The 27,854-nt window shown below is 41.2% G+C and overlaps 1 protein-coding gene and 1 long non-coding RNA gene across 2 annotated transcripts; one reads left to right on the plus strand and one right to left on the minus strand.

The window, feature by feature from the left end:
- Positions 1–2,981: 2,981 nt before the first annotated feature.
- On the minus strand, positions 2,982–19,560 carry LOC123598432. Its single transcript, XR_006712597.1, has 4 exons — positions 19,509–19,560; positions 19,074–19,160; positions 17,280–17,373; positions 2,982–3,254 (listed from the first exon to the last, which is right to left on the minus strand). It is a non-coding gene; the product is annotated as an uncharacterized LOC123598432 (long non-coding RNA).
- A 2,089-nt stretch (positions 19,561–21,649) lies between these two features.
- On the plus strand, positions 21,650–27,470 carry CHIA (chitinase acidic). Its single transcript, XM_045478629.1, is given in 9 exon segments — positions 21,650–21,766; positions 21,769–21,812; positions 24,319–24,408; positions 24,411–24,445; positions 24,627–24,750; positions 25,033–25,218; positions 25,955–26,074; positions 26,161–26,302; positions 27,095–27,470. Coding segments are annotated over 9 exon segments (1,131 nt in total). The 5' UTR covers positions 21,650–21,657; the 3' UTR covers positions 27,376–27,470.
- Positions 27,471–27,854: the final 384 nt, after the last annotated feature.

Below are 27,854 nucleotides of genomic sequence, written 5' to 3' on the forward strand. Positions count from 1 at the left end.
CTTCTCTCTCCCTTTGACACTTAAACAGGAAAGTTATCTGGAAATCTGTGGTTTCTGAAGCTATGTTTGACTCTCTAGGGAGCTTTTTCTGCAATAGTTTCTCACCTTTTGAGTAATGGGTTCTTCCTATCAGCTGACACTTCACCAACTGGGCCCAGTACCTGCCAAGCCTGGGCGGGGGGGGGGGGGGGGGTTCAAATCTGGGGGTATCAACCCCTGCCTCTGTACTCACTGATCTAAGCCTTTGCTGTGATGTGAAATGAGATCACTATCTGTGAATGCAGAGATGTGGCTCTACCAAGCTTTCAATGACCTAAAAAAATAAGTAAGTAATGAAAGGGCCAAGGATCAAAATGTTTTAACCTTCAGGAGTAGTTTGAGCAAAAACTTTCATAGCAGCCGCTAGGCTGCAATTCCAAATAGGCTGACGTGCAGCACACAGTTAAGTTTCAAGCTTGCTTATTACTTCCAATACAGAGGTGATTCTAACATTAAGGGGAATGGCTGGCTCACAGGAGGTGGTTGTCAATTAAAGTCCAGCTCCATTGCCAAGGAAATTTAGAAAAGTCCAAGTACTTGTGGACTCAGATAAAAACAATCTTCCACTTGGAAGCAATTCAAGGCTGGCATTGATGAAGCACTCAGTGTCCTCAGCCAGGGGCTTCACTCCAAAGGCAGTAATTAGAACTGTAGAGACATTGAAACATACCAACCTCAGGCCACCTACTTCAATCACTCTCACCATTTAGGAATAAGGATGAGAACGAAGAAAACCAGTATGAGAGGCTGCATCAATCCCTCTAACAGCTAATGTTGAAATGAATGATCTTTCCATTTGTTCTGATCAGCAAATCTTTGCTTCTTTTTCCTCAGAAATAGTTGACTGAAAACTCTCCTGGCTTTTGGTGGCTAAAACGTTAGAACTGCTCCAGAAGTTTTTTGAGATGACTTCCTACACTGATTTTACTACCAGGGATTGGGACCACCAAGGTGTTCCCTCACCCAGTGTTCTTTGGGTCTCCCTCAGCTTCACTGCCATGGTCTCCACTCCTCAGAACCGCCAGACCTTCGTTGCCTCAATCACCAAATTCCTGCACCCTTACGAGTTTAATGGGTTGGACTTTGAGAGTACCCTGGCTCTCATGGGAACCCTCCTCAGGACAAGCATCTCTTTACTATTCCAGTGCAGGGGAGCCATGTTCCATATCATTTTGGCTGGAGAGCATACAACCAGTCTAAGAAAGATCACTGAGGCTGTACAGAAAACCTAGCTCCCTACAGTATCAGTTGGAGATGAAGGATCCTATTCTAGTGAGGATGCTAAAGAATGAAGAATGGGAAAGATTAATTTAATTCAAAGAGTGGTCATGGAAATCAACTCAAGAGTTGATGTTCATAGACTTTCTCCTATGTACAGGAGACATGTGAAGCTTATGAATAAGCCAAGCAGATTAACAAGCCCAGGCTGATGGTCACCACCACGGTAGCTGTTGGCATCTCCAACATCCAGTCTGACTATGAGATTCCCCCAGATGTCCTGGTGAGTGATGACTTTTCCCCATCTCCTCCATGTGTCACTTGTTCAGGAGACACTCATCTTTGGTCTGCCTGCTGTTCAGAGACCTTGTTTAGAAGGCTTTCTTGAACCGAACACAAACAAAAAAAAAGCTTTATTATCCAAAGCAAAGTTAAAATACGAGTTTAAATGACTTAAAAACTGGAGGTTGTATTAATTGGGGTTCTTAAAAATTTTTGTTTTTTTTTAAAGAGCATAACGTAAAATTTACCACGTTAACCATAAATGTACAGTTCAGTAGGGTTAACTTAATCACATTATTGTGCAACAGATTTCCAAAACTTTCACCTTGAAAAACTGGAAGTCTATACCCAATGAACAGCAACTGTCCCTTTTCCCTCACCCCCAGCCCCTGGCAACCACTATCCTGATTTCTATGTCACAGAGTTTGACTACTTTAGGTACCTCATGTAAGTGAAATCATGCAGTATTTGTCTTTTTATGACTAACTTATTTCGTTTAGCATCATATCCTCAAGATCCAGCCATGTTGTCACAAATGGCAGGATTTCCTTCTTTCTCATGGCTGAATAGTGTTCCATTGTGTGTGTGTGTGTATGTGTGTATTTGTGTATATTGTGTACATCTGTTGGTGGACGCTTAAGTTGTCTCCGTTATCCTGGTTATTGTGAATAACGCTGCAATAAGGTAGGAGTATAGATATCTTTCAGTATCATGTTTTCATTTCCTTTGACCCAGAAGTGAGATTGCTGGTGGTTCTATTTTCAATTTTTTGAGAAACCTCTATGCTTTTTGTATTGTGGCTGAACCAATTGACATTCGCGCCAACAGTTCACGATGGTTTCCATTTCTTCACATCCTCACCAACACATTGTGTTTTGTCTTCTTGGTGACAGCCATTCTAACAGGTGTGAGGTGATATCTCATCATGGTTTTGATTTGGCTCTCCCTGATGATTAGTGATGTTGAGCATCTCTTCATGCACCTTTTGGCCCTTTAGATGGATTCTTTGAACATTTTTGTCTATTTTTAAATTGGACTGCTTGGGGGGGGGGTTGTTGTTATTGAGTTGTATGAGTTCTTTACATATTTTGGATATTAACCCTTTATCCAATTTATGGTTTGCCAATATTTTTTCCCATTCCATAGGCTGCCTTTTCATTTTGCTTATTGTTTTGTTGCTGTGAAAAACCTTACTTCTTTGTCTTGCCTAATGTCTCTGGCTAGGACTTCCAGTACTATGCTGAACAGAAGGAGCAAAAGAGGGAACACTTGCCTTATTCCTGATTTTGCAGGGAAAGCTTTCAGCTTTTCACCATTGAGTACAATGTTAATTGAAGGCTTTTTATTCATGGCCAGAGTTCTCAGTTTTTAGTAATAAACTATACTCTGGCTAATCCAAGCAATAATGGAACTTATTAAAATATATGTTTTGACCCACAGAATCTCTGGAAAAGTGAGAGAGATGGAGACAGTGCTTGTCTACTGTGGGGGTGGCTCTAGTTGAGATAGCACAGTGTCCAACTGTCTATAGCTAATGACACTCAGGACTGGGTGGCAGCAGCTTACCATTGCTGCCCTGGAAGAACAAGTCACGTCCACCATGGCACTTCCTAGAAGGTGGATTCTCTCGCATATGGCCACCTCTTACGCTGCTTACTTTGAAATCCAGGACTCACACTGATTGCCAGATTCTAGGTCACAGGCTTGATCACTAGCTGTGAGTGAGACAGGAAACATGAGTTTCTGACTTCTAGTTGGGAAAGTGGGATTCGTAAGGAAGAAATGATCAAACAGTAGGTACAGTGTGCAAAGATGTTGGATGATCACAAATGACAAACACCAACTATAGAAATAAAAGGATTGGAGTTAGTAGGCATATTACAGATAAACTGCACAACTTTCTTATTCTAGCAGAATTCAAGAAAATTCTGTCTAGATAATGCTGGGAGGATGCAGGCCTGGCAAGACAGAGATCCCTCAGCACCCAAAATTTTGCACAAATAAGCATAGCAGCCTGGAATAAAATCAACAGGACAGAATCATAGGTGAAGGCTTCTTTTCTAATTCTGCCCATGTTTACCACCAAAACTGCATCTCTAATAATGCTGAATGTTCTACCCGCTCTGAAGAGCTTTATGTGAGGGGTTTTGAAAGTAAGAAAAGGATTCATTGAAGTTTATGTCAATTTTATCAATGTTACTTTTTCCCCCTTCTTACCAAACCTTTATCACTTCTCTTCGTTGAAGTTCTGCAATTCCACTATTTTAGTTTATTGTTACTTTTATGTTTAGGTGTGGTTTTATTTTTTTCCCCTTCTGCCTGATACTAAATGGTCACTTTCAATCTGAGGACTCATACTACTTTTTTTCAATTCTCAGCCTTTATCTTTTTTAAAATCTAAATTTTAGTTTTTGTCAAAATAATACATGTACATAACTTAGGAGTTGAACATACTACACAGTTACAAAATACAACAGCAGTTTCCTAGAGGGCTAATTCCATCAACTATATTTCTGAGTACTTATTAATATTATGTACCTATTAGCCAATATTTGTACAAATGAAAGAAGAATTGGCCAGACAGAAAAAATTTTGTAAATCACAAGTAGAAATGCTCTTTTTTAAAAAAAAAAGTTTATTTATTTGAGAGAGAGAAGGCGAGGGGCAGAGAGAAAGGGAGAGAGGGAGGGAGAGAGAGAGAGAGAGAGAGAGAGAGAATCTCAAGCAGACTCCACACTGTCAGCACAGAGCCCAACATGCGACTCGAACTCATAAACTGCAAGATCACGACCTGAGCTGAAATCAAGAGTCAGAGCTTAACTCACAGAGCCATTCAGGTGCCCCAGAAATGCTCTTTTTAATAAATAAGTATATTTTGTTTTATTTGAGTTTAAAATAAGAATAAAATAAAATAAAATAAATAAAATAAAACCATGGTAATTGCTGGATTTCATACACTTTTTTCAATAAAATTTATTACACTTACTTTCTGAGCACCTACTATATTCCAGGTATAATACTGTGTATTTGAAATGCAGCAGTAAAGGAGAGAAAGATCCCTGTTCATATGGAGCTTACATTTTAGCTGAGGAGACAGATATTAAATAATAAATATAATAAATACATAAACCATGTAGTACGTTGGATGATGGAAAGTGTTATAAAAAGTGCAGAGGAGAGGAGAGGGCCTGGAGGCTCCTAGGGGAGGGGTTGCTGTTTGAAATAGGGCGGCCAGCCAGTTTCTTAGGCGCGTGACCACTGTGCTTGCTTTAATGCTCTGTTGTTAACGTCACTTGGATCCTTAATCATTTTTGAACCTGGGGTTGCGTGTTTTCATTTTACACGGGGCTCACAAATTACCAGAGCAAATATATAAGAGAGCAAAAATGTTAGCCTTGTGGCTATCTGGGGGACAGTATTGTGGAGAGAAAGATCAGTACAAAGGCCCTAAGAAAAAATTCCTGATGTAGCAAAGGAACAACAGCAAGGAGACCGGTCTGGTTGGAGAAAAGGGAGCAAAGGGAGAGGAGTCGTAGGGGAAGTTATAGATGTGGTCAAGAGAGAGCAGATTGTTTAAAGCAGTGGTTGGCCACCTTTTTCCGTAAAGGGCCAGTTAGTAAATATTTTAGGCTTTGCGGGCCATATGGTCTCACTGCAACTACTCACCCTGCTGTCGTAATAGTGGTGAAAGCAGCCAGAGACCATGCATAAATGAATATGCATGGCTCTGTTCCAATAAAATGTTATTTATGGACACTGAAGTTGGAATCTTGTATAATTTTCATGTGTCACTAAAGGTTCTTTTTATTTTTTTTCTACACATTTAAAGATGTAAAACTCACTCTTAGCTCCCAGGCTACTGTACAAGAAAATAAGCAATAGGATGGTCACATTTGGCTCTCAGACAGTAGCTTGCTGACCCTGGCTTAAGGCTTTAGAGAGCATTATAAAGACTTGTGCCTTTACTCTGAAGCAATCAGGAAACTTTGAAGGCTTTTAAGTAGACAAATGATGTGACTTCTATTTTAAAATAATTTGGCTGCTTTGCTGAGAATGTAGTTTGGAGGCTGTTGCGGTAATCTAGGAGAGAAACGATGGCTCAACGTAGGGTAGCAGCAGCAGGCAGTGGTCAGGAGCAATTGAATTTAGGCTGCGTTTTAAAGCTTTTTAGGGGAGGGTGGTGCTGGGTGGCTCAGTCAGTTAGGCATCTGACTTCAGCTCAGGTCATGATCTCACGGTTTGTGAGTTTGAGTCTCGCATGGGGTGAGCTCAAGCTCCACTTTGGGTGAACAAGAGCCTCACTTCGAGTGAGACCCACTTCTCTCTCTCTCCCTCTCCCTCTCTTTCCCTCTGCCCCTCATGGGATTCCCTTCCCCTCTTTCTCTGCTCCTTGCTCACTTGTGCCCTCTCTCTCTCTCTCTCTCTCTCTCTCTGTCTCAAAAAAATAAATAAAGCTTTTTTTTGTCTTTAGATAAACAGATTTCTTTATGGATTGTATGTAGAGTATGGCTAGGGTAGAAGAGGATTCAAGGATAGTTCCAGCATATTGGCCCAAGGAACTGCAAATATGGAGTTGCCATTGACTGAAATGAGGAAGGCTGAAGGTAGAGTGGGCTCTCAGAGTACGTCATGAATTCAGTTTTGGACATGTTGAATTAAGATTCCTACTAGCTTTCTAAGTGGATATGTTGAGAAGGCAGTTGGACATGAATGTCTGGGAGGTTGGAATGTAGTTGGTATTTAAAGTCAATAGACTAGGGGCCCCTGGATGGCTCAGTCAGTTAAGTGTCCGACTTCAGCTCAGGTCATGATCTCACGGTTGTTGAGTTCGAACCCTGCATCAGGCTCTGTGCTGACAGCTCAGAGCCTGGAGCCTGCTTCGGATTCTGTGTCTCCCCCTTTCTCTGCCCCTCTCCCACTCATGCTCTGTCTCTCTCTAAAAAATGAATAAACATTTTTTAAAAATAAAAAAAAGTCAATAGATGGATGAAATCTTTAAAAGAGTGAGTATGGAAAGGGAAAGCAAGGAGTCCTAGGACTGAGCTCTGGGCATTCCAATATCCAGAGGCATCAGAAAAAAGTAGCAAAGAGTAATGAAGATGCAAGAAGGATGGATGCACGAGGGAGAACACCAAGAGAGTCAAGTGTCTGGAAAGAGAAGAAAGTGAACAACTGTGTCCAATACTGCCAATAGTTCAAGTAAAATGCAGTCTGTGAGTTGACCACTAGATTCAACAACATGTGGGTCATCACGAAGAACAGAGGTGATACCCCGCTTAGTGGCAAAAGCCTGAGTGGAGTTGGTTCAAGAAAGAATGGAAGGAAAACAACTGAAGACAGAATACACAAACCGATCTGATGTGCCTCAAAAGAAAGCAAAGAAATGGGTTAAGAATGAAAAGAGAATGGAAACTAGGAGCTGGACTTACGTGTTTAAGCTCCTGCTTCAATGTTAGAGTGTGAAAACTAACCATCTAACACTCTTCCGATACTTGTCACCTCCAGATTTTATGTTATTTTCATTTACGCAATAGTTTTAATATCCCTTCCTTTTATAATAGAACTAAACTCTTAGGTTTAAATGAATGAAATGCTCATGACCAGTACTTTTACTACAGCTTCTCTGATACTGGATTCTCTAATTCATTTCCTCCTTTGTTTCATTTTTCTTTGCCATGAAAGGCCTGAAGCTGTGGTCTTCCATTTTCCCGCAGGTGTGAAAATGCCTGACCGTTGGCTTTCTATTTGATCAGTAGCTTGTTAGACATAAAACTCTGGGCTCACTCTTTTCCTCAAAATTTTGTATTAGTTCTTTTTTTTTTTTAATTGTTCTGGCGTTGCATATTGAGCTAGTTCTGTTCCTATGGCTTTTCTTGTACTTGTCATCGTTGTTCTTCTTGACTGACTTTGCAGCTGAACTCTTTTTGTAAGTAGCACCATGGCTGCTACAGTCCTTGGGTCCCTTCACATGTGAGAATGCCTGCCTGTTCTTTTCACACTTGCAAAATTCCTTGGCAGAGTATGACAGGACAGGCCGATACTTTCTCTTCTTCAAAACTCTGTAGGTGTAGACAAAACCTCTCAGCACCATTTCGAATTCTCTCTGCTTTACCCTTTTACCTTCAGTCACGGTTGCAGCAACCAGCTCTGAATAAGTTTCAATCACCTTCATGGAGTTGTAGTACCTCGCTTCACGCCTGTGTGTGCCATTCACTTCAGGCTTCCCACCTGGGGCTTCTCAGACATAGGCTTCCACCAGAGCACAGACAACTTGCACATGCAGAGGAGTTAATATCATCCCTGGGGGGTCAGGGGATCATGGTCTTGCCACTTTCCCTTTCTGGATGGTCTAGAAACACATTTCATAAGACTTCTAAGACAGTCTCAAGGGACTGGGACTGGGACTGGGGCTAGTTGCCCCTAGAAATGGTCTACTTAATAATAAATTTTTGTATTCGTCTTTCCCTTTCCCCTGTTTCATTCTTCCATCTTTTATTCCTGCTTCCTGGATTCCACTACCAAAATAAATTACTCTCACATGAACTACTTCCAGGTAAACTTAGCCTTAGATAGTAGGCATTGCTCCATTGTGCTCTGGCCTCGAATATTGTTGTGGGGATGTTTGGGGTTCGTGGGTACCTCCTACCGCTTCATCAACCCATACAGTTTAAGTTATTTGATAAATTTTTCTTGTGGTGCCTGAAGAATTCAACAATTTAACCAAGATATGTCTCAGTTATGATGGTTCTTTGTAAGTTTTTCTTGGAAGACAGCTGAGGAGTGATGACTAACTTCACCAATGCCCTGAAGGCTGGCCTCCTGGAGAAGAAGTTGGCCTTATGCCTCTGGACACCAACTACAGCCTATGGCCTAGGGTTTAATCCTGGCAGAGAGCTGACATGTGAATCAGGACCTCAGCCAGTTCCCACCCAGTAATAGTGCTGTAATCACAAGGGTTAAGATCACACCAGGGAAAGCCAAGTGTTCTCCCAATCGCTGGATACTGAGATAGTGGGTGGAGCTGAAAGCCAAGGTTCTGCTGTTAGAGCCTATGTTCTAATCTCACCAGGAGGAGTTTGGCTCTTCAGTAATTAATAAGGTAAAAAACCCCAACATCTAAGGCCCAGGATCTCTCTCTCTCTCTCTCTCTCAGACCTAGATTTATAGTCTGCTAGATTGTTGTGGGCTACCTAAGAATAAGACGGTCACGAGAGGATCATTCATTGGAGATATCGTATTGGAGATAGAATGCCTTTAAAGAAGTAATTAAAGTTAAATGAGGTTACAAGGATGGAGCTGTGATCCAAGGGAACTGTGCCCTAGACACTAGATCTGCCTTGCCTCTGTCTCTATCTCTCTTTCGTGTGACAATACAGCCAGAAGGTGACTGTCTGTAAGCCAGGAAGAGAGCTCTCACAAGGAACTGAATCCTGACACAACTTTGATCTTAGACTTTCCAACCTCCAGAACTATGAGAAAATAAATTTCTGTTGTTTAAGTCATCCAATCTATGGTATTTTGTTATGGCAGCCCGAGCAAACTAAGACAATGTCCAAACCTAATCTGATGGCTATTTCATGTTTCTTATTACCCACAGAGGATGAGAGTGAGAGAATGCAGATACGTCAACACAAAGACAAATTGCTTAAGCCTAGTGTTCACTCCAACTGGTATGCTAACTGGATTGCTCTCCCAATGCTATAAATATCCTAAATAGAGCCATTCCCAGCAACAGTCCATCTGTTCTCAGCCATCTGTTAGGAACCTAGGAGTCTGAGGACAGGAAGTTTTCTGGTGCTGAACAACTGTGATTTGGGGACCCAATCCAGATATCCCTTCCCACAGCTATTCCTTTCTGTTCCCCCAAACCTGTCTTAGCAACTGTGAAATCAGGACTGCTGCACTAAGGGACAGGTGGAGAATAGCCTGGGTCTCTGCTATCTTTACCTGGATGTTGATGGTTTACCCAATTGCAGCTTGGCCTATGACCTTTCCCTTGCTCAGGGTCCAATACTCTGCCATGTGGGCACTGAGAAGCCATTCTTACCCTGGTGCTGGTGCAAATGAAGGGCTCCAACTATTGCATGACCACGGAAATGGGAAAGTGTTGGTTCAAGATTCCCACCTAGGTGATGGTCCCAGGTATGAGAAAAATGCCATTGATATTTATGGAGGTAGAAAAAAAATCCCTTGCTAGGTAGGAAGGAAACGTCTAAAATCATAGGATGTGGGGTGGTGATGCATTCCCACTGTCTTGCATTAGATCCTCCTAGGAGAATTATCAATCACGTTGCCCCAAGTTCTTAAATGCAACTCTCACAGATGGTGGACTCTTTTTGTTACTCTTCATGCTACTGAATCTATTTTTTTTCCAAGTTTTTAATTTAAATTCCTGTTAGTTAACATAGAGTGTAATATTAGTTTCAGGTGTAGAATTTAGTGATTCAACACTTACATGTAACACCCAGTGCCTATCACAAGTGCACTCCTTAAGCCCCATCACCTATTTAAACCCCCCCCCTTCCCCACCCACACACACACATACACACACATTCCCCCTGGTAATCATCAGTTTGTTCTCTATAGTTAAGAGTCTGATTCTTGGTTTTTCTCCTCCCCCTCCATGTTCATTTGTTTTGTTTCTTAAATTCCACATATGAGTGAAATCATATGGTATTTGTCTTTCTCTGATTGAATCTATAGTCCAGAAGTAGGTGCAACTGGGAGGAGCCAGGAGCCATTCTGGTATCTCCTAATGTCACTATCCTTTTAAAATATTTTATTGAGTTATCCCACCCAGTTATCCCACCCAGTATCTGCCAGTGTAAGCCCCTGTCAGTGAAGGACTGTAGGTACTAGGCCTAGTAGGCCATGCAGGCGATTTCCTTCCCTCTGGGATGTTACTGGCTCCGTGGTCAATAGAGCTGACTTGGGACCAATGTTGTAGTCATTACTCAGTTATAGTTTGACCTTTGTAGTGCATCTCCCGATGATGGCCTTGTTCATCTCCACAGAATGCTTATGTTTATCAGTAAGGAGAACAATCAATGACTGGTTGACCCTGGCTATACATGACACTTTCTGGTTGGTATACTGTACCCATGAGGGGATCTTCCTCCTTATGAATGAGCATCTTCCTCAGCCGATCTCAACAAAATGACACCCGCACCCTGCAGAAAGTTCACCCAACCATTTAGCTTTCCAGTATTCCCTTCTGGGACTCTGTGTCCATTATTTGTTCTGGATACAAAGAAGTCACCTTTCTATGGGGTAGGCGTCATAGCCCTCCTCAACATCACTTGTAGTCTCATCTTTGAAATTCCAAGAACTACCTAAATCATAGAGATATGGAGATGCATAAAAAATAGTACCTGCCTCCAAGGAGCTTACCTATTAGTAGGAGATGTAGACTATAAACAAGTGACACAAAACACAATGATGTATATAATGAAAATATGCATAGGGTTACAAAAAAATCTATTTCCCAAGCACACAGTGAGTGAGATTTGAGTCCGTTTTGTGTAAGAAACTCCATATGAAACAACCACACAATGAAGTTGTTGCAAAAGATAATACAGTCTTAGGCTGCATTAGTAGAAATAAAATTCATCAAGAAGAAAGATAAATACTGGACTAGGAGTCAGCAACTCTGAGCCTCAGTTCAGGCTACACATCTGACTGTTTAATTTCATCAAATTCTCATTCTCCATTTCCTCATCTGTATATAGGAACAATAAAGTCTAGCTTGCCTCCCTCTCGGAGGAATAGTAAGAATCCAATGGGTTAGAAGAGGCTCTAACAGTCAGCAAATCTACTGTCTATGACCATCAAAGTCTTTTACTAGGTGACCTTAGATATCTTCCAGCCTATACTTGAACATCTCCAGAGCAGGAAATTCACCACTTCTGAAACACTTTTGTTTCCTCCCTGCCAGATTCGAATGTTAGCCTTTTTCAAGTAGGACCATTTCTAAAATTAAAAAAAAAATTAATTTATATACTCCTCTCTACAAACACACAGAGGATAGTAGTAGAGGATTAGTAGTTTTCTTCCTCTGCCAGCTGAGGAAATACAGCAAAAAGCAAGTAGAATTTTCTCACGACTTGGTATTTTATTTAAAACCTATATTAGAAAACTAACAAATTCATATTTGAAGCATGTCATTAATCCATACACAAAGTCTAGTGTGCCAACTCCACCAGCAACCATAATTGCTCCTTGTCTATCCAAGGATTTCAGATCCTCAGTTTGGGAAGACTAATAATGGCTAAAATGTATTAAATACCTAAGATGTGCTAAGTACAGTGCAAGGTGAGTTACATAGGTGATCTCATTTAATCCTCACAATGACCCTGTAAGAACTATTATTATCCAGAGGTTATGAGTGAGGAAACCGAGGCCAACAGGTGGAATAACTTGTCTAATGTACACACCTAGGAAGAAGGAGAACCAGGGTTGGAAACCCAGTCTATGATTCTAGAGTCCACTTTGGTACCCTGTTCTGTTCCATGGGGAACCGCTATGCCAGGCAGGTGTGGCTGTATGCCACAATTGATCTATGCAATTGACTGGCCGTACCATTGTGCCAGTTGTGTCCCTCTTTGTATGTGAATAAATTGGCACTCGTACTTAGACTGACCGCATGGGCCAGTCTCTCATTGCTTTTTTATGTGGTGGCTCTTTAGCTATGCATGTTAGAAATGAAAAAATAAAACTGCCATTGTTCTCAGATGATATGATTCACTACATAGGAAACAAAACAAAAGCATAGAAAATTATGTAAACTAATAAGCATGCTTCATAATGTTGCTGGACTCAAATGTGTATATAAAAATTAATTGCATTTATATACACAAGCAATGAACAGAAAATGAAGTTTAAATAATACCATTTATAATAGAGACAGAATATATATAGTACCTTGGAATACACCTTTTTCAAATGATGTGAAAAACCACTATGGAGAAAACTGTATTAATTTTTAACAGACATTTTAAAAGATGTAAACATTTTAAAATATTTATTTATTTATTTTGAGAGAGTGTGTGTGCATGAGCAGGGAAGGGGCAGAGAGGGAGGGGAAGAGAGAATCCCAAGCAGGCTCCGCACTGTCAGCACAGAGCCTGATGTGGGGGTCGATCCTTGAACTGTGAGATCATGACCTGAGCTAAAATCAAGAGTTAAATGCTTAACCAACTGAGCCACCCAGGCGCCCCAAAAGGTGTAAATAGTTTGAGAGACAACCCATATTCATGGATAGAAAGACAGTACCACAAAGATCTCAATTTTCCCCAGTGCCATTCCATGTAATTCTAATCAAAATTCCAATGATGTTTCTCATGAAAGTTGATAAGTGAATTATAAAATTGAAATGGGGGGCGCCTGGGTGGCACAGTCGGTTAAGCGTCCGACTTCAGCCAGGTCACGATCTCACGGTCCGTGAGTTCGAGCCCTGCATCGGGCTCTGGGCTGATGGCTCAGAGCCTGGAGCCTGTTTCTGATTCTGTGTCTCCCTCTCTCTCTGCCCCTCCCCCGTTCATGCTCTGTCTCTCTCTGTCCCAAAAATAAATAAACGTTGAAAAAAAAATTTGAAATGGGAACATAAAGCACCATGATGACTAAGACATGCCTGATGATATAAGAGCAGTGTGTCTAAGACATGCCTGATGATATAAGAGCAGTGTGTGTAAAAGGAGGTGGGGGTGGTAGGGTGAGATATGACTATATAACATTACATGTGACAGGTTTGAGTTATGATAGAAGTGGTATTTCAGATAAGTGTAAGAAAGATGGATTATACATAAACGATGCTGGTACAACTAGTTACCCATACAGAACAAAATAAAAGTAGTCCATACACTACGCACAAAAACAAATTTGATGAATCAAGGACTTAAATTTAAAGGCAACATTTAGAAGTTTAGAAGAAAATAAAAAAGAATATTTATATTCTCAGGGTGGGGAGGGATTTTTTTGTCTTCTAATAAGATACACGTACACACAAAAGTAAGCCATAAAGGAAAAGTTGTATATATTTGACTACATTACAATTAAGAACTTTTTTAAAATCATAAGACATCATGAAGAAAGTGAAAAGACAAGACCCTGATGGGAGAAGAAATCATTACAATTCTAAATATATAAAGCACTCCTATAAAGGATTAATAAATTAGTGGGCAAGCCAACAGAAAAGTGGGCAAAAGAGGAGCTCCTGGGTGGCTCAGTCGGTTAAGGATCCGACTTCGGCTCAGGTCATTATCTCGAAGTTCACGAGTTCAAGCCCCGCATCAGGCTCTGTGCTGACAGCTCAGAGCCTGGAGCCTGCTTCAGATTCTGTGTCTCCCTCTCTCTCTATCCCTCCCCTACTTTCACTCTGTCTCCTTCTGTCTCTCTCAAATTAATTTTAAAAATTAAAAAAAAAAAAAAGAAAAATGGGCAAAAGACATGAGCGGACATTTCACAGAAAAGGAACACAAGTGGATAATAAATGTTTAAAATGTTTAAAAATGCTCAACCCTATTAGTCACTTGAGAGATAAAAACAAAAACTATCTACCACGACACAAATTTTAAAATCTGATGATACCAAGTTTTGGCAAAGATGTGGAGTAATGGGAATTCTCCTACATTGCTGTTGGTAGTGCAAACTGATACAAATACTTCAGAAAAGATGTCTAGCTAAATAGCAAGTTTTAAGATGCATGTTCTGTTTCACGCGGCCATCTTATTCAATATAAACACTGGAGAAATTTGCAAATATTCACCAAGAGACATGTTAAGAGATTCCTGTAACAGCATAGAGAGGGAAAAGCTGCAAACAACCCACATGTTGTTCTATACAGAAAGGATAAGTGAACTGAGGCATATTCATTTAATAGAATACCATAATAGAATACCATACAGCTACAAAAATAAGAAAACAGCTGCTACTTGTAACAATGTGGATGTATTTTGAAAACTTAATGCTAAGCTAAAAAAGCAAGAAATAGAAGAATACACTTGGCATTATTTCACTTAAACAGAGTCAAAACTAATGAACATATTAAAACTAATGAGGATATTATTAATATGATAAAAATTATAAAACTATTGAATATATTATTTAGGGATATAGGTATATTTGGTGAAATTATAAATAAAGCAAGGAAATGGTTACCACAAAATTCAGGAGAATCGCTCGCTTCAGGGGAATGACAAACACTGAGTACAGTGTTGTATAAGGACATACAGAGTAACACTCAAAGATAATATTATCACTTTTAAGCTGGGCAGTGGAACAAGCGTCTTCATTTTAATATTTTTCTTTAAATGCACATCTAAACTCATGTGTATGGTACAATTTGAGAGTCTAAAAATAATGCTTATTGAAAAACATTGAATAACATGGAAGGATACACAATGCAGCCCTTTCAAACCTTTATTATTCTCTAAATCTTGTAATTCTTGCCAACACTCAAGTGCTCAGATGGGATGCAAGCTTGATAAGGACTCACCTGGAGCTCCTAAGGAGATATTAAGAAGGGGTGTTTTATCTGCAGGTCACGGATGCAGGATAAGAGGCACCCAATTCAATAGAAAATGTCTCACTAAATCTGAACAGCAGCAGATCTGATAGTGCCAAACAAGATAACCCTGAAACTACTGGCTTTGCTATTTTTGCAAATCCTTAACTTAACCTTGATTTGACAGAATTCTGGCTCTTTATCCCAACCATATTCTCCTGGGTGCCTTGGGGGAATGCCTTTCCCAGTTCAATTTGGACCACCAACTAGCCTACTTAATATAAGGAGGCAGTGCAGTGGAAATACTAGGAGATTTCCATTCTGGAGGCAACTACCTTGGCACTGAATGTTGGATCTGGTGCTTATGATTTGTTGGATCAATTTTCTCATCTACAAAATTGGGGTGACAGTAATAATCATTTTTATGGGCTAAATGAAATAATGAAGTAGAACCTTCTGATGAACATTCATTATTTTTCAGTCACTCAGTATTCACTGTCCCCACTCTTTTACAATTCCATTTTGTGATCATTCCTGATGGAAATTTATATCCAAGTGCCCTGTTTTTTCCCTAATCAAGGGCCAGATACAAGCTCAAAGCTACACAGACTATTTCTCCCGGGACTTTGGTTCTTGTGTGGAATGATGCATAGATAAAAAATAAAATTAGGGTTTATTCTAAGGCCTCTTCCCACTCCACTCCCCCAAGAAAGGCTTGATTTCTGTCTTCTCTGAGGCAGCCCTACATTCTTATCTTTGATTCTGTGAGCTTCTTCATATTTTTCCAATATACCAATCTGTGCTTGTTAGAGTTGTTTTAGTCGCTTGCAAAAATAAGTTCTTAGTGATATAAACATGCAGAACAATCTCTGGCACATAGTGTTTGTTGATATTATTATTTTCACAACCAACACCCCCACGGCAGCATTTCTACTAGACCTTCTCTGGTCCTGCGAGTAGAAACTAAGCACTCAGGACCGAATTATCGTTGGGTGAATACGTACAATTTTGTTTCTAAGTGTGATAGAGAAGCCAGTCTGCATTCACAGTAAGTGGGCTAAGGTGTTGATATCCCATGATGGGCACCCATATGCCCACCAACTACATTCCGGGTATTGTACAAGACAGTAGCATATACATGGTACAGACAATATGTACTAGAGTACCTAAGATATTTCAGAGGAGCACAAGATCACTGAGCTTCAAAGAGAGGGTCTGAGCTAGGCTTTGAAGAATTGGAAGAGTGGGCAGGCAGTGAGAAGAAGGAGAAGACATTATGGCAAAGAGTGGAGAGACAGTATAAGCAAAGGCACATAAGACATGTTTGGGGACAACAAATAGACCATTTTGGCTAAAATGGAAATTTATGACAGGATAATGGTAGTGGATAATGTTTAGAAACGTTGATTGGAATTAATTCCAAACATAAAATTCTAGACATAGCCAAATTGTTAATATTTCTATTAAAAGAGATTCCTTTCAATATCATCACTGTCATCTCTACCCATCGGCAACACAAAATATTTTTTTTAACATCTTCCGGATGTAATTTGGAACTATGGAACACTAGTGAGTTCTTGCTGACCTTCAGAGGGGACATTTTGGAAACCATACCTTCTTAGATAAAATTATCATATAGTCATGACAAAGTCATTCCTAAGAACAGGTGTGGGTTCAATTATACAATGTATAATTGTACTGATTGTACAAATTATACATGAAAAATTCCATGAGGAAAAAAGGTTTTAAAACAGCTAATAACTTCTAAGGGTTTTTATTATTTACTTTCCATTAAAGACATGCTTTGATGCCAGGCACTAAATGTCCACAACACAAAAATGTAATCAGAATGTTTAACCAGATGTTTATCAGCCCTGGGAACTGCCATAAAAGCTATTAAGCTGGTGGTTTCCATTGTGATGGTCCCCACCACCTTATTAGGGGTCATAGCATTGCTTTGTTGTTACTGAGCAGAGAAAGTGGTGGTTGTGGGGGAGCGTAGGTTGCAGGTCTAAGGTGTAGTGTCTGTAGGAGCGGAGATCTGTTGATTTACTGATTAGCTATACACACATCTGAGTTCATTGCTCTCCACTTGGAATCCCTCGTGATAACCTGGGACTCAGATGGTATAAAAAGCAAATCCAGGCTCTCTCTGCCGGACCAGTATCAATGACAGCCATGGCAAAGCTTATTCTCCTCACAGGTGAGTCTCCAGTCAGAGACAGAGCCTTACTCTTACCTGATTTCTTCTTCTCTCTGGATCTGATAGCCTTCGCATTACGCCCCTAGGCTCTTCCATTCTTCTTTCATCATTTTAAATTTCCAAGAGAATCCTGACATACACAAATCACATTCTCTTAATTTCACTTGACTCTAGTAACATTCCTACCCTCATTGATACCATGGGCATGCTCCTAAAAGAAAGGCTTGTTTTCTTTCAATGCTTTGTCTGACTTTCTCATCCCTTATCGATGGTTTCTTGTTCTCCATTCATCTTCCTGCACCGCCTCATTTTAATTGCTATGATTTTTATTTACATGCTTGCGTCCTTGCTCTAACTTTTCCAGGGATGAAAGTTAGTAGGAACGGAGATAGAATTATGCAAGTTATCTTTGTTCTGCTGTTTTGAGGGTTACTTCTCTTTTCTCCCCTACTATCCTACTGAGTTGCTAATGTATCATAAAAATGTCAGCTAGAAATTCAGTCATTTAAAGGGGTTAAGTGAGTAAATTGCTTAGAGCCAAGCTATAGCCATAGTTTATTAGTTGTTCTAGAGCTGTGATTTACAAACTTTTTATAGTTTCAGAACCTTTTCTAAATGAAAACTGTAGTTCAATGATGTCCGAAGTGCTCTGGTGGAATCAGGGAGAGGCATCTGGAGTCTTGCCTCACAGTTCATGGTTCTTCTCTTCTACCATAAGGGCTCCTAAAAGGTGGTTCTAAAAAAAAAATCCAAGCTCCAGGAGATATTGAATTCACTGCTTTAGAGGATGCCTTGTCTGTGGAAGGCTGTACTCCCCAGTTCAGGGAGGTGAAGCATGGATGGATGTGTACTCATTGAGTACAGTACATTCTGGGTAATTTCAGTAAGTACATCTTCCATAGATAGTAGACTTTGAACTCTGCATTCAGTGACATTTATTACTGACATGGAAGGTGGAAGAAGAGAGCACCGTGGCCATTTTTGACTAAGAGGAGGGAAGTGTCAATCTATTGGTGCCTTCACTGAAAAGCCTACTCTTCGGCATAATCCACAAGTGTCACTGGGCTATAACAACCTATGGCACATAAGACGGCACCCAAGGCCTCAGAATTAGATTCTACAGGATATAGACAATTGGTACAGAGCACATGTGTTTTCTTTCACTCTAGGTCTGGCCCTTCTGCTGAATGCTCAGCTAGGTAAGTCATGAACTCTGTCTTTTACCTTTTCCTACCATAAACCACAAATCTTTATAAATTACTCATAATGCAATTGTTGATTAATGTATTTTTTTAGGTAAATCAAGAGATAGGCCACACGAGGGAAAGGGAACTACTGTCTACTTCACAGACAGATGGGTTTGACATTGAGAAAATCTGTTGTTTTGGATTGGCTGTCACTGCTATTCTCTTTAGCATGACCACCGGGCATTATAAATTGGTATTCACTGGGCTTCACAGGACTACCAGACATATTTTCATCAGTGGTTCTTAGGCTTAAGATCCCCAAATGAATCTGTTGAAGTGGAAAATAACCACCTCCAAGTCAGTCACTAGTTTCCAAACTAGAATCTTTGAACTCATCTGCAAGGGTATTTACATTCAGCACCACCACACAGAGATCAGGCATTGAGGCAAAGGGAGGGAAACAGAGGCAGGGCCAAAATTCACAGCGCATTTCAGTGGCACCTATATCAGGTCATTGTTTTCACTTCTTACTACTTTCAGGTTCCGCTTACCAGCTGACATGCTACTTCACTAACTGGGCCCAGTACCAGCCAGGCCTGGGCGCTTCAAGCCTGATGACATTGACCCCGGCCTCTGTACTCACCTGATCTATGCCTTTGCTGGGATGCGGAACAACGAGATCACCACCACTGAATGGGATGATGTGACTTTTTATCAAGCTTTCAACGGCCTGAAAAACAAGTAAGAGAGAGGGAGATATCTAATTTGGTTATCTCCTAGGTCAGTTCTTCCCAAACATTAATGTGGAAACAACTCATGTGGGATCTTCTTAAAATGAGTTCAGAGACAGCAAGACTGAGGTGGAGACCAAGAGTCTGCATTTCAAACAAGCTCCCAGATGATGCTGATACTTCTGGTCCAGGAACTATACTTTAAGTAGCAGACATATAGATAACATAACACATTGCCTTCTCTAGAAGGTATTCAAAATATATCAGGTCTGTGTCTTTGATTCCCTGTCAATATCTTTTTTTTTTTTTTATGACCCAAGAAACTGCAAGCCATCTTAGCTACTCACATCAGAGAGCAGGAGGTGGAAGATACTGAAGATCAGACATCACTGAACTGAAAAAAATCAGAAGTGTCTATTGTAGTTTAAAAGTTCTATTTGTGTAAAAATGAAACAAAACAAAGAAACGATAACCCTAGTATCTTCTAATTTCTGATTTGCTCAATTTAGCTATTTCTAGGAGAAATAAGGCTATAGGCCATTGCTACAATCAGTAGTGGTATTGTCTTGAATGTAGCTACTAGAATTTAAGTGATGATAAACAGGAAATAAACTCCTTTAGAGTGGTATTTCTTGAGGTGTGATCCATAGACTGTGAATCAAAATCACACGGGGCACCTGATAAATATGCCAAACCCTCTCCCAATCCAAACGAATCAGAATCTCTGAGAAAGAGGCTATAAACCCAGAATTTTAATGTTTTCCCGTTCTGACACTTGCACTCCATTGTTGTATGAACTGTTTGAGAACTGCTATTCCAGGAAGTGTACATAACTTTAAGCAATTGATTTATATTCATTATCTTGGAGGCTGAGAAAGCAATTAAGCTCAAGCAATATGTCATCTGATGGAATAGAATATGATTCAATTATGCTTTTAAGTTTTATACATATTATTGCTATTCGATTCCTAATTTTACAAAATCCAGTCCCATAATTTGGACTTCCCTAAAGAATTACGAGTGCATTTATTATTTTCTTTAATGTTTGTTTATTTTTGAGAGTGAGAGCAAAAGCAGGGGAGGGGCAGAGAGAGAGAGAGAATCCCAAGCAGGCTCCATCCACACTGTCAGCATGGAGCCCAATGTGGGGCTTGAACCCATGAACCGTGAGATCATGACCTGAGCTAAAGTCAGATGTCCAACTGACTGAGACATCCAGACATCCCTTGAGTGCATTTATGATTAACAACACAATTTTTTTTTGTCGTTGAAATATAATTAACGTAATTATATCAGTTTCATGTGTGCAATATAATGATTCAACAATTCTATACATTACTCAATGCTCATCATGATAAGTGTACTCTTGGTCTCCTTCACCTATTTCACCCATCTTCCCCACCAGCCCCCCACATCCCCTCTGGCAACCACCATTTTATTCTCTATAGTTATGAGTCTGGTTTTTTACTTGTCTCTTTTTTCTATGTTTATTTGTTTTGTTGATTAAATTCCACATGTTTGAAATCATATGGCATTTGTCTTTCTCTGACTGACTTATTTCACTTAGTATTATACTAAGTAATGAATGACAACACAATTTTTATAAAGAAAGTCTTCAGTAGTGAAGGAAAATTATCCTACAGAATATCTTATCAAGGCAACATCGAAGTATATGACCAGACCCAATAGTAAAGCGATGTAATTTTAAATAGAAGGATTCATGGATTTTGAAGTTTCTCTTTTCTATCCTTTGCTTTATAGGAACAGCCAGCTGAAAACTCTCCTGGCCATCGTAGGCTGGAACTTTGGAACTGCCCCATAAGTCCTCTGTGGGAGAGCCTAGTGTTCATTTGCTGTTGAAAACAAGCTGTGTTTCTTTAGACTTCACAATCTAAGACAGGGTATGAAGGATCCACATTAAACAAACAGGCTACTAGAATGAATTACTCTACCAGAATAGCAATATTAAGGTAGAACACAATTTATTTCATATGTTTACATTTAGATGGGTAATCTGAGATTCCATTCACAGGGGTTTAGTTATGGAGATTTCAAAACAACCTCTTCTTAGAGTATTTCAAAAACAACCCCTGCAAAGGGTGTTATAGCACTTCTATTTACCTCCTGGGGGAAGAGAAGAGAAAGCCAGGCAAATAAACAAGATTTTCTGAAGGTATATGAACTTGGGGGGCTATCTGGAGGGAGAACACAGTGAGCTGGGTAACCATGTGTTCAAAGCAACAAGCGCAACCTAGGAGAAAGCTCAGAGCCAGGTGGATCACAAAATAAATGGAGTGTTGAGATTCCACGGCTGGCGGAATACTGATTACAAAGGACAGGAGAAAGCCAGAAGCATACGTACATCTGGGCTGTGGGTCTCCGTGAAGAGCTCTGAGGCAGAAATATAAAAGTCTGATTTTACTACAAGGTGTTGGGACTCCCAAGGCATTCCCTCACCCTGTGTTTGTTCTTTGGGTCTCCTGCAGCCTCACTGCCATGGTTTCCACTCCTGAGAACCGCCAGAACTTCACTGCCTCAGTCATCAAATTCCTGCGCCAGTATGAGTTTGATGGGCTGGACTTTGATTGGGAGTATCCTGGCTCTTGTTGGACCCCCCTCAGGACAAGCATCTCTTCACTGTCCTGGTGCAGGTGAGGAGAGATGTGGCAATTTCTAGCCCAAGAAGATTCAAAGCCTATTCCTTCCAATGATAATCCGGTGGTTCCCAAGTGCAACTAAACTGGAATTTAGAATGACAGAATCTTCGCATCCCAAAGATTCTTAGATAGCATGCCTTCATTCGAAGCTTTTCATAAGGATAACAACAACACGTGTGTGCTACATGCCAGGCACTATTCTACTGTATTCTACTATTCTAAGAATTATAACTCATTTCACCTGTACATCTATTCTATGATCTAGATACTATAAGTACCATAATCTGTATTTTACAGAGGAAACTAAGGTTTAGGTAACTTGCTTAATATCTCACTCTTAGCAGGTGTCATAATTACCCATGCGGTCTGGCTACGGAGCCCACTGCTTCTAACCATTACACTACTAGACTGTCTGTTATTACTGAGCACTTACTCACTCTGTCCCAGACACTGGGTGAGGTGTCAGGTTGGAGATAAGAATAAGATAATCCTTGGCTTTAGGGAACATGAAATGAGGTGGAAGGTTGGAAAACAACCAACAATTACAGTATGCTTTGATCAAGCAGCACAGAGGCAACCTAATTCTGCTCTGGGGCAGGATCAGGAAGAGTTTCCTAGAGAAAGGGACGCTTGAGCTCAGTCTTGAAAGCAACTAGTATCAGCAACGAAGCGAAGATGGGGACTGCACAGATGAAGACAGAGGGACGATTGTGAGGCCACACATGCACAGGAATAAGACCATGTGGGACTTGTACATTATGTTAAGGAATTTGGACTTTACTCTCAAGGCTATGGGGCAGCTTTGAAAGTAGTGGAGAGATAGGATGAAACTTGTGTTCTAGAAAGACAACTCTTGGCTTAAACATGGAGGACAAATTCAAAGGAGGTAGGAAGGCAGGGATACAGTTAGGCTATTGCAGTAAGTCAAGCAAGAGATGCTAAGGGAACTGAACAGAGGACAGAAAGGGCAAGTATGCAAGGGTACAATCAATTGGATTTGGACACCAATTGAAAGTGGAAAAGATAGGGCTTCCAGTTTCTGACTTTAAGGAGTGCCTTGTTGTCCTGTTAACTAAAATGGAAATACAAAAAGAGTAGATTTGGAACAAGGAGGACTCATGAATTTGTCTTTGGACATGAAGAATGAGAGGAGTCTATAGGACCTCCTATAAGAATGCCCAGTAGTCACTGAATGAAGACCAATCTAGAGCTCAGGACAAAGAACCTGACTTGATATACTGTATTGAAGTCATCAGAAGAGGAAGATAATTAAGAGATCACCAAGGAAAAGTGAATGGAGTAAGAAGATCCAAGGATAATTTTTAAATTTAGCCTCTCAAAATAGAGAGTTTCTTTTTTTAACTTTTTTTTTTTCATTTTATTTATTTTAGAGAGAGAAAGAGAGAACATGATAGCAGGAAAGAGGGACAGAGGGAGAGAGAATCTTAAGCAGACTCCACACTAGCATGGAGCCCCAACGTGGGACTCGATCCCACAACCCTGGGGTTATGACCTGAGCCAAAATCAAGAGTCAGATAGATGTTCAACTGACTGAGCCACCTAGGCAAGCAGAGATTCTTACTATACCATTCCGTACAGCAGATCATCAGCCAGCCTCCAAGGGCTTCAATATTAAGTAACTCACTAGTTGAAAAGTCAATCTACTTATTTGTTGAACAGCTCGAGAGATCAGAAAGAACATCTCTATTCTTAGCTGAAACATGCCTCCAATCATAATTTATAATTTCCAGTCATTGGTTCTAGCTCCACCCACTAAAGTAACCAAGGAAAAAAACACCTTCTGTAGTCTATCAGTTCAATATTTGCAGACAGCTACAACATCCCACCTATAATTTCTCTTCTTCCAGTTTAAATATCCTACTTCCTTTAACCAGTACCACACGACAGTTTTCAGACCCACCCTTCCGTGGAACACACTCTGGCACACCCTAAGAACACAGTTATAAAAACTGAACCCAGTCCTCCGAATGAGATTAGAGTCATACAAAATAAAGGTGCTAGGGCTGAATGGGAATCTATCACCTGGCTGTAGCCACTTCCCTTACTGGCCAAATCAGCGTTTCATTTGACGGGATGTCAGTCCTACAAAGTGGTTCATTTACTGGATGAAGGGAAGCAACATCTATACCGCTAAAAGCTGGATATAAGTTCCTGCAGCAACTGTGAGTTCAAAGTATAGTGATATAAGTGGAGCTCTGACTGGTCATCTGGGACCTGCATTCTGGTGATGACCTGGCTACTAACTTGCTGTGGGACTTTGGTGAAAATGTCTAATTTCTATTCATCTTAGATACCACTAAAATGGACTGGTATCATCAATACTATGTACGTTACCGGGATATTGAAAGACTAAAAAGTAAGATAAAACACATGGAAACATCTTGAAAAAGAAAAGCATTATACAAACATACCTATTATGATTATTCAAGGAGCTAAAATCAGATTCATAGACGACCTACAGTGCCTGCTTATTCTATAGGAAATGCGTGACGCTTTTGAGCAGGAGGCCAAGCAGATCAACAGGCCCAGGCTGATGGTCACTGCTGCAGTAGCTGCTGGCATCTCCAACATATCCAGTCTGGCTATGAGATCCCCCAGCTGTCCCAGTGAGTGATTCCCCCTATCCTCAAACTCCTGTAGCTCTCTCTTTTGCAAGGTAGACTTGTCCTTAGTCTGGCTTGCTATTCAGGGACCTTGTTTAGGAGGCTTTGGAAGTGGTATCGCTTGCCTGCATATGTGTGGAAGATGACCATCAGAAATGTTTTTAAATCCCTTACCCCACCCCAGGTACCTAGGCTACATCCATGTCATGACCTATGACCTCCATGGCTCCTGGGAGGGCTACACGGCAGAGAACAGCCCCCTGTACAAATACCCTACTGACAAGGGCCGCGACGCCTACCTCAATGTGGTAAGTCTCTGCACGCATGCACATGAAGACCAGAGATGAGGCTGTAAATCACACGGAGATTCGGGGACAAAGAAAATTCTGCAAATGTCTCACTTGGATAACTATGCTCCTTAGTGGCTGATCATATCCCGTTAACTATGATTTCACCAAAATGTTTTGAAGAAATATTACCTATCTGTTATTAACATCGTACAATTTTGCCTGTTAGAACAGTGGACTAATGTCACTAAGCATTGGGTCATCAGCTGGGTGGAGCCTCTGGCTAACCCACTGCCTTTGAAGGATTACGTCATGAACTACTGGAAGGAAAATGGGGCCCCAGCTGAGAAGCTTATCGTTGGATTCCCTACCTACGGCCACACCTTCATCCTGAGTGACCCCTCCAACACTGGCATTGGTGCCCCCACCTCTGGTGCTGGTCCTCCTGGGCCCTCTACCAGGCAGTCTGGGTTCTGGGCCTACTATGAGGTAGGCAGACTGGGCTGTACAATGGAAATTCTGTGAATTCCATGGGCTGTGCTGAACGGTAGCCTTAGGGCTAGAATCTGCAGAAAGCTTGAACGCTCATTCAGTCCACTACTTATCTACTTAAAATACAGCTATCACTCTAAATGCTTCACATGTTTAAATAATCAACTCACTTACCTAATCCAGTCTGAAGAGCACTTATTTTTTTTAGAGTTTTAAAAAAATGTTTATTTGCTTTTGGAGAGAGAGAGCGCGTGCACGCACAGGCAGGCTAGGGTCACAGAGGGAGGGGGACAGAGGATCCAAAGTGGGTTCCGTGCTGACAGCAGAGAGCCCAATGCAGGGCTCAAACTCATGAACCTGAAGATCATGACCTGAGCTGAAGTTGGACGCTTAATCGACCAAGCCACCCAGGCGCCCGAAGAGCACTTATAATGTGCAATATTCAAGCATCAGACTGCAGATTTAAGGTCATTTATATTAGCACCTAAGGGAATGAAAGAACTATATCTCTCATATTAATGTGGGCTCCCAAAATTAAGCATTAAGAGTAGGGATAACGAGAGTATTTCAAAAGCAACTTGATCTTATTTACTGCAAATAACAACCCATAACTAGAAAACAGAAAAATCGCCCAATTAGAGACATGAGAAAAACAAAACAAGGAAACAAGTGTCTATTTTTTTCTTTCATGGGAGTCACATTTAAAAGATTTGAATCTCTTGATTTTTTAAAGATCTGTACCTTCCTGAGAAATGGAGCCACTCAGGCATGGGACACCCCTCAGGATGTTCCTTATGCCTATCAGGGCAACCAGTGGGTTGGCTATGATAATGTCAAGAGCTTCGATATCAAGGTAAAGTCAGCCCCTCTGCCACACTATGGGCCCAGCCTTAGTCCAGGGAAGTAAAATGACCTCTGGTGTCCTCTATCCTTAAACAGGCTCAGTGGCTTAAGGAGAACAATTTTGGAGGTGCCATGGTCTGGGCCATAGACCTTGATGACTTCACAGGCACTTTCTGCAACCAGGGCAAGTTCCCCCTGATCAATACCCTGAAGAAAGCCCTTGGACTGCAGAGTGCAAGTAAGTGACAACAGGAGGATGCCCAGGGTAGACAAATGCTCCTTCTGTAACTCAAAAGGCAGCTCTAATATCTGCCCACCCCCACTGTCCAGGGAGTCACTTCCCATTTCACCTCACTGCTCTTGCCCAGCTGAAACACAGGTGCTGCATTCTTTCCCTACCCTTGAACTTCCAGGTCAGCCATGTTATGCTCTTATGGCAAGCCAGACCTACCTGGGTGAGTTTTCCAGGTCGGCTAAGTCTTAAAGGAAAGCCTCAAGAAATTAGGCTGACTTTCAATATATAAGCATTTATTTTCTATGAACCCCTCCCTCATTAATAGGGGACCCTATTAATATGGAGGTCATTAATATGAACCCCTCCCTCAGCCCTCCTGGAGACTGAACAAGAGCCTTCAGCACTGCTCACATGTTTCTAGTCTGTACTTCAGGACAAATACCACGTCCCTAATTTTTTTCCAGACTTTTCTCCCAGAGGTTATTGGCTTGCCACATATACCCAGATCCTAGGAAAGTATTTGGTACATACTGGTGCTCAGTGATTTTTTTTCTTTTTAATGATTTTGACATCATAAAGAAGAGAGAAGTTTTCAGTTTAAAACTGGAGTGGCTTGAAATTATAGCTCTTCCTAATTCCTGAATATGGAGTAATCATGTGATCTCCTCGCTGGCAGAGATCCTGAGCTAACAGCACTCCACCTCCAGACTTTCGCCTCAAGACCACTAGTCTCCTCACCTCAAGGCAATCTGGGTGCCCCTTCCAGGTCCACTAATCTGCTTTGTGCTATTTCGGGTTGCACCGGCCCTGCTAAGCCAGTCAAGCCCATAACCTCTCCTCCCAGCGGCGGAAGTGGGACCGGAAGTGGAAGCGGGAGCAGCTCCTCCGGAAGCAGCTCTGGAGGCAGTTTTGTGGGTAGTGGGTTCTGTGCCGGCAAAGCCAACGGCCTCTACCCCGTGGCGAATAACAGAAATTCTTTCTGGCACAGAAGGTACGTGAATGGAGTCAGGTACCAGCAGAATTGCCAGGTGGGGCTTGTCTTTGACCCCAGCTGTGAGTGCTGCAACTGGGCATAAACCTGACCTGTGCCTCCATTCCCGAAGGTTCGGAACAGTCTCCCTTGCTTAGTGCATCTTGCTCCTGCCTAGAGTTCTGCAATAAAAGCCATCAGTCAAAACATGAGTGTCCTTGGTTTTAAGTGATTTGGGTGGAAACCTTTCTAGATGTGAAAATACAGGCTGTGCAGGGGTTGGAGAGCAAAAGAGTGTGTAAGGAAGTGGGGGGGGGGGGGAGGGTAGCGACAACCCCACAGTCTTCTGTTTGCCTCAGTTGATCTGCGTGAAGGCTGGAGGCTGTCATGAGGGAGGAAATGTTTGGATGTTTGGTGCTGGGATGGGATGAGGACATGAAGAAAATAGGTCCGTAGCCTGGTGACTGTCCTCGGGAAAGAGCCAAAGTGACTCTGTGAGACCAGGGAGCACAGGCCTGTGTGGCTTGCTCGAAAAGCAGAAGCAGGGGGCATTGTGTTCACAACTGTTAAGATCCCAAACCTGGC

The sequence above is a fragment of the Leopardus geoffroyi genome, chromosome C1, assembly GCF_018350155.1.
Source record: "Leopardus geoffroyi isolate Oge1 chromosome C1, O.geoffroyi_Oge1_pat1.0, whole genome shotgun sequence".
Classification (NCBI taxonomy): Eukaryota; Metazoa; Chordata; class Mammalia; order Carnivora; family Felidae; genus Leopardus; species Leopardus geoffroyi.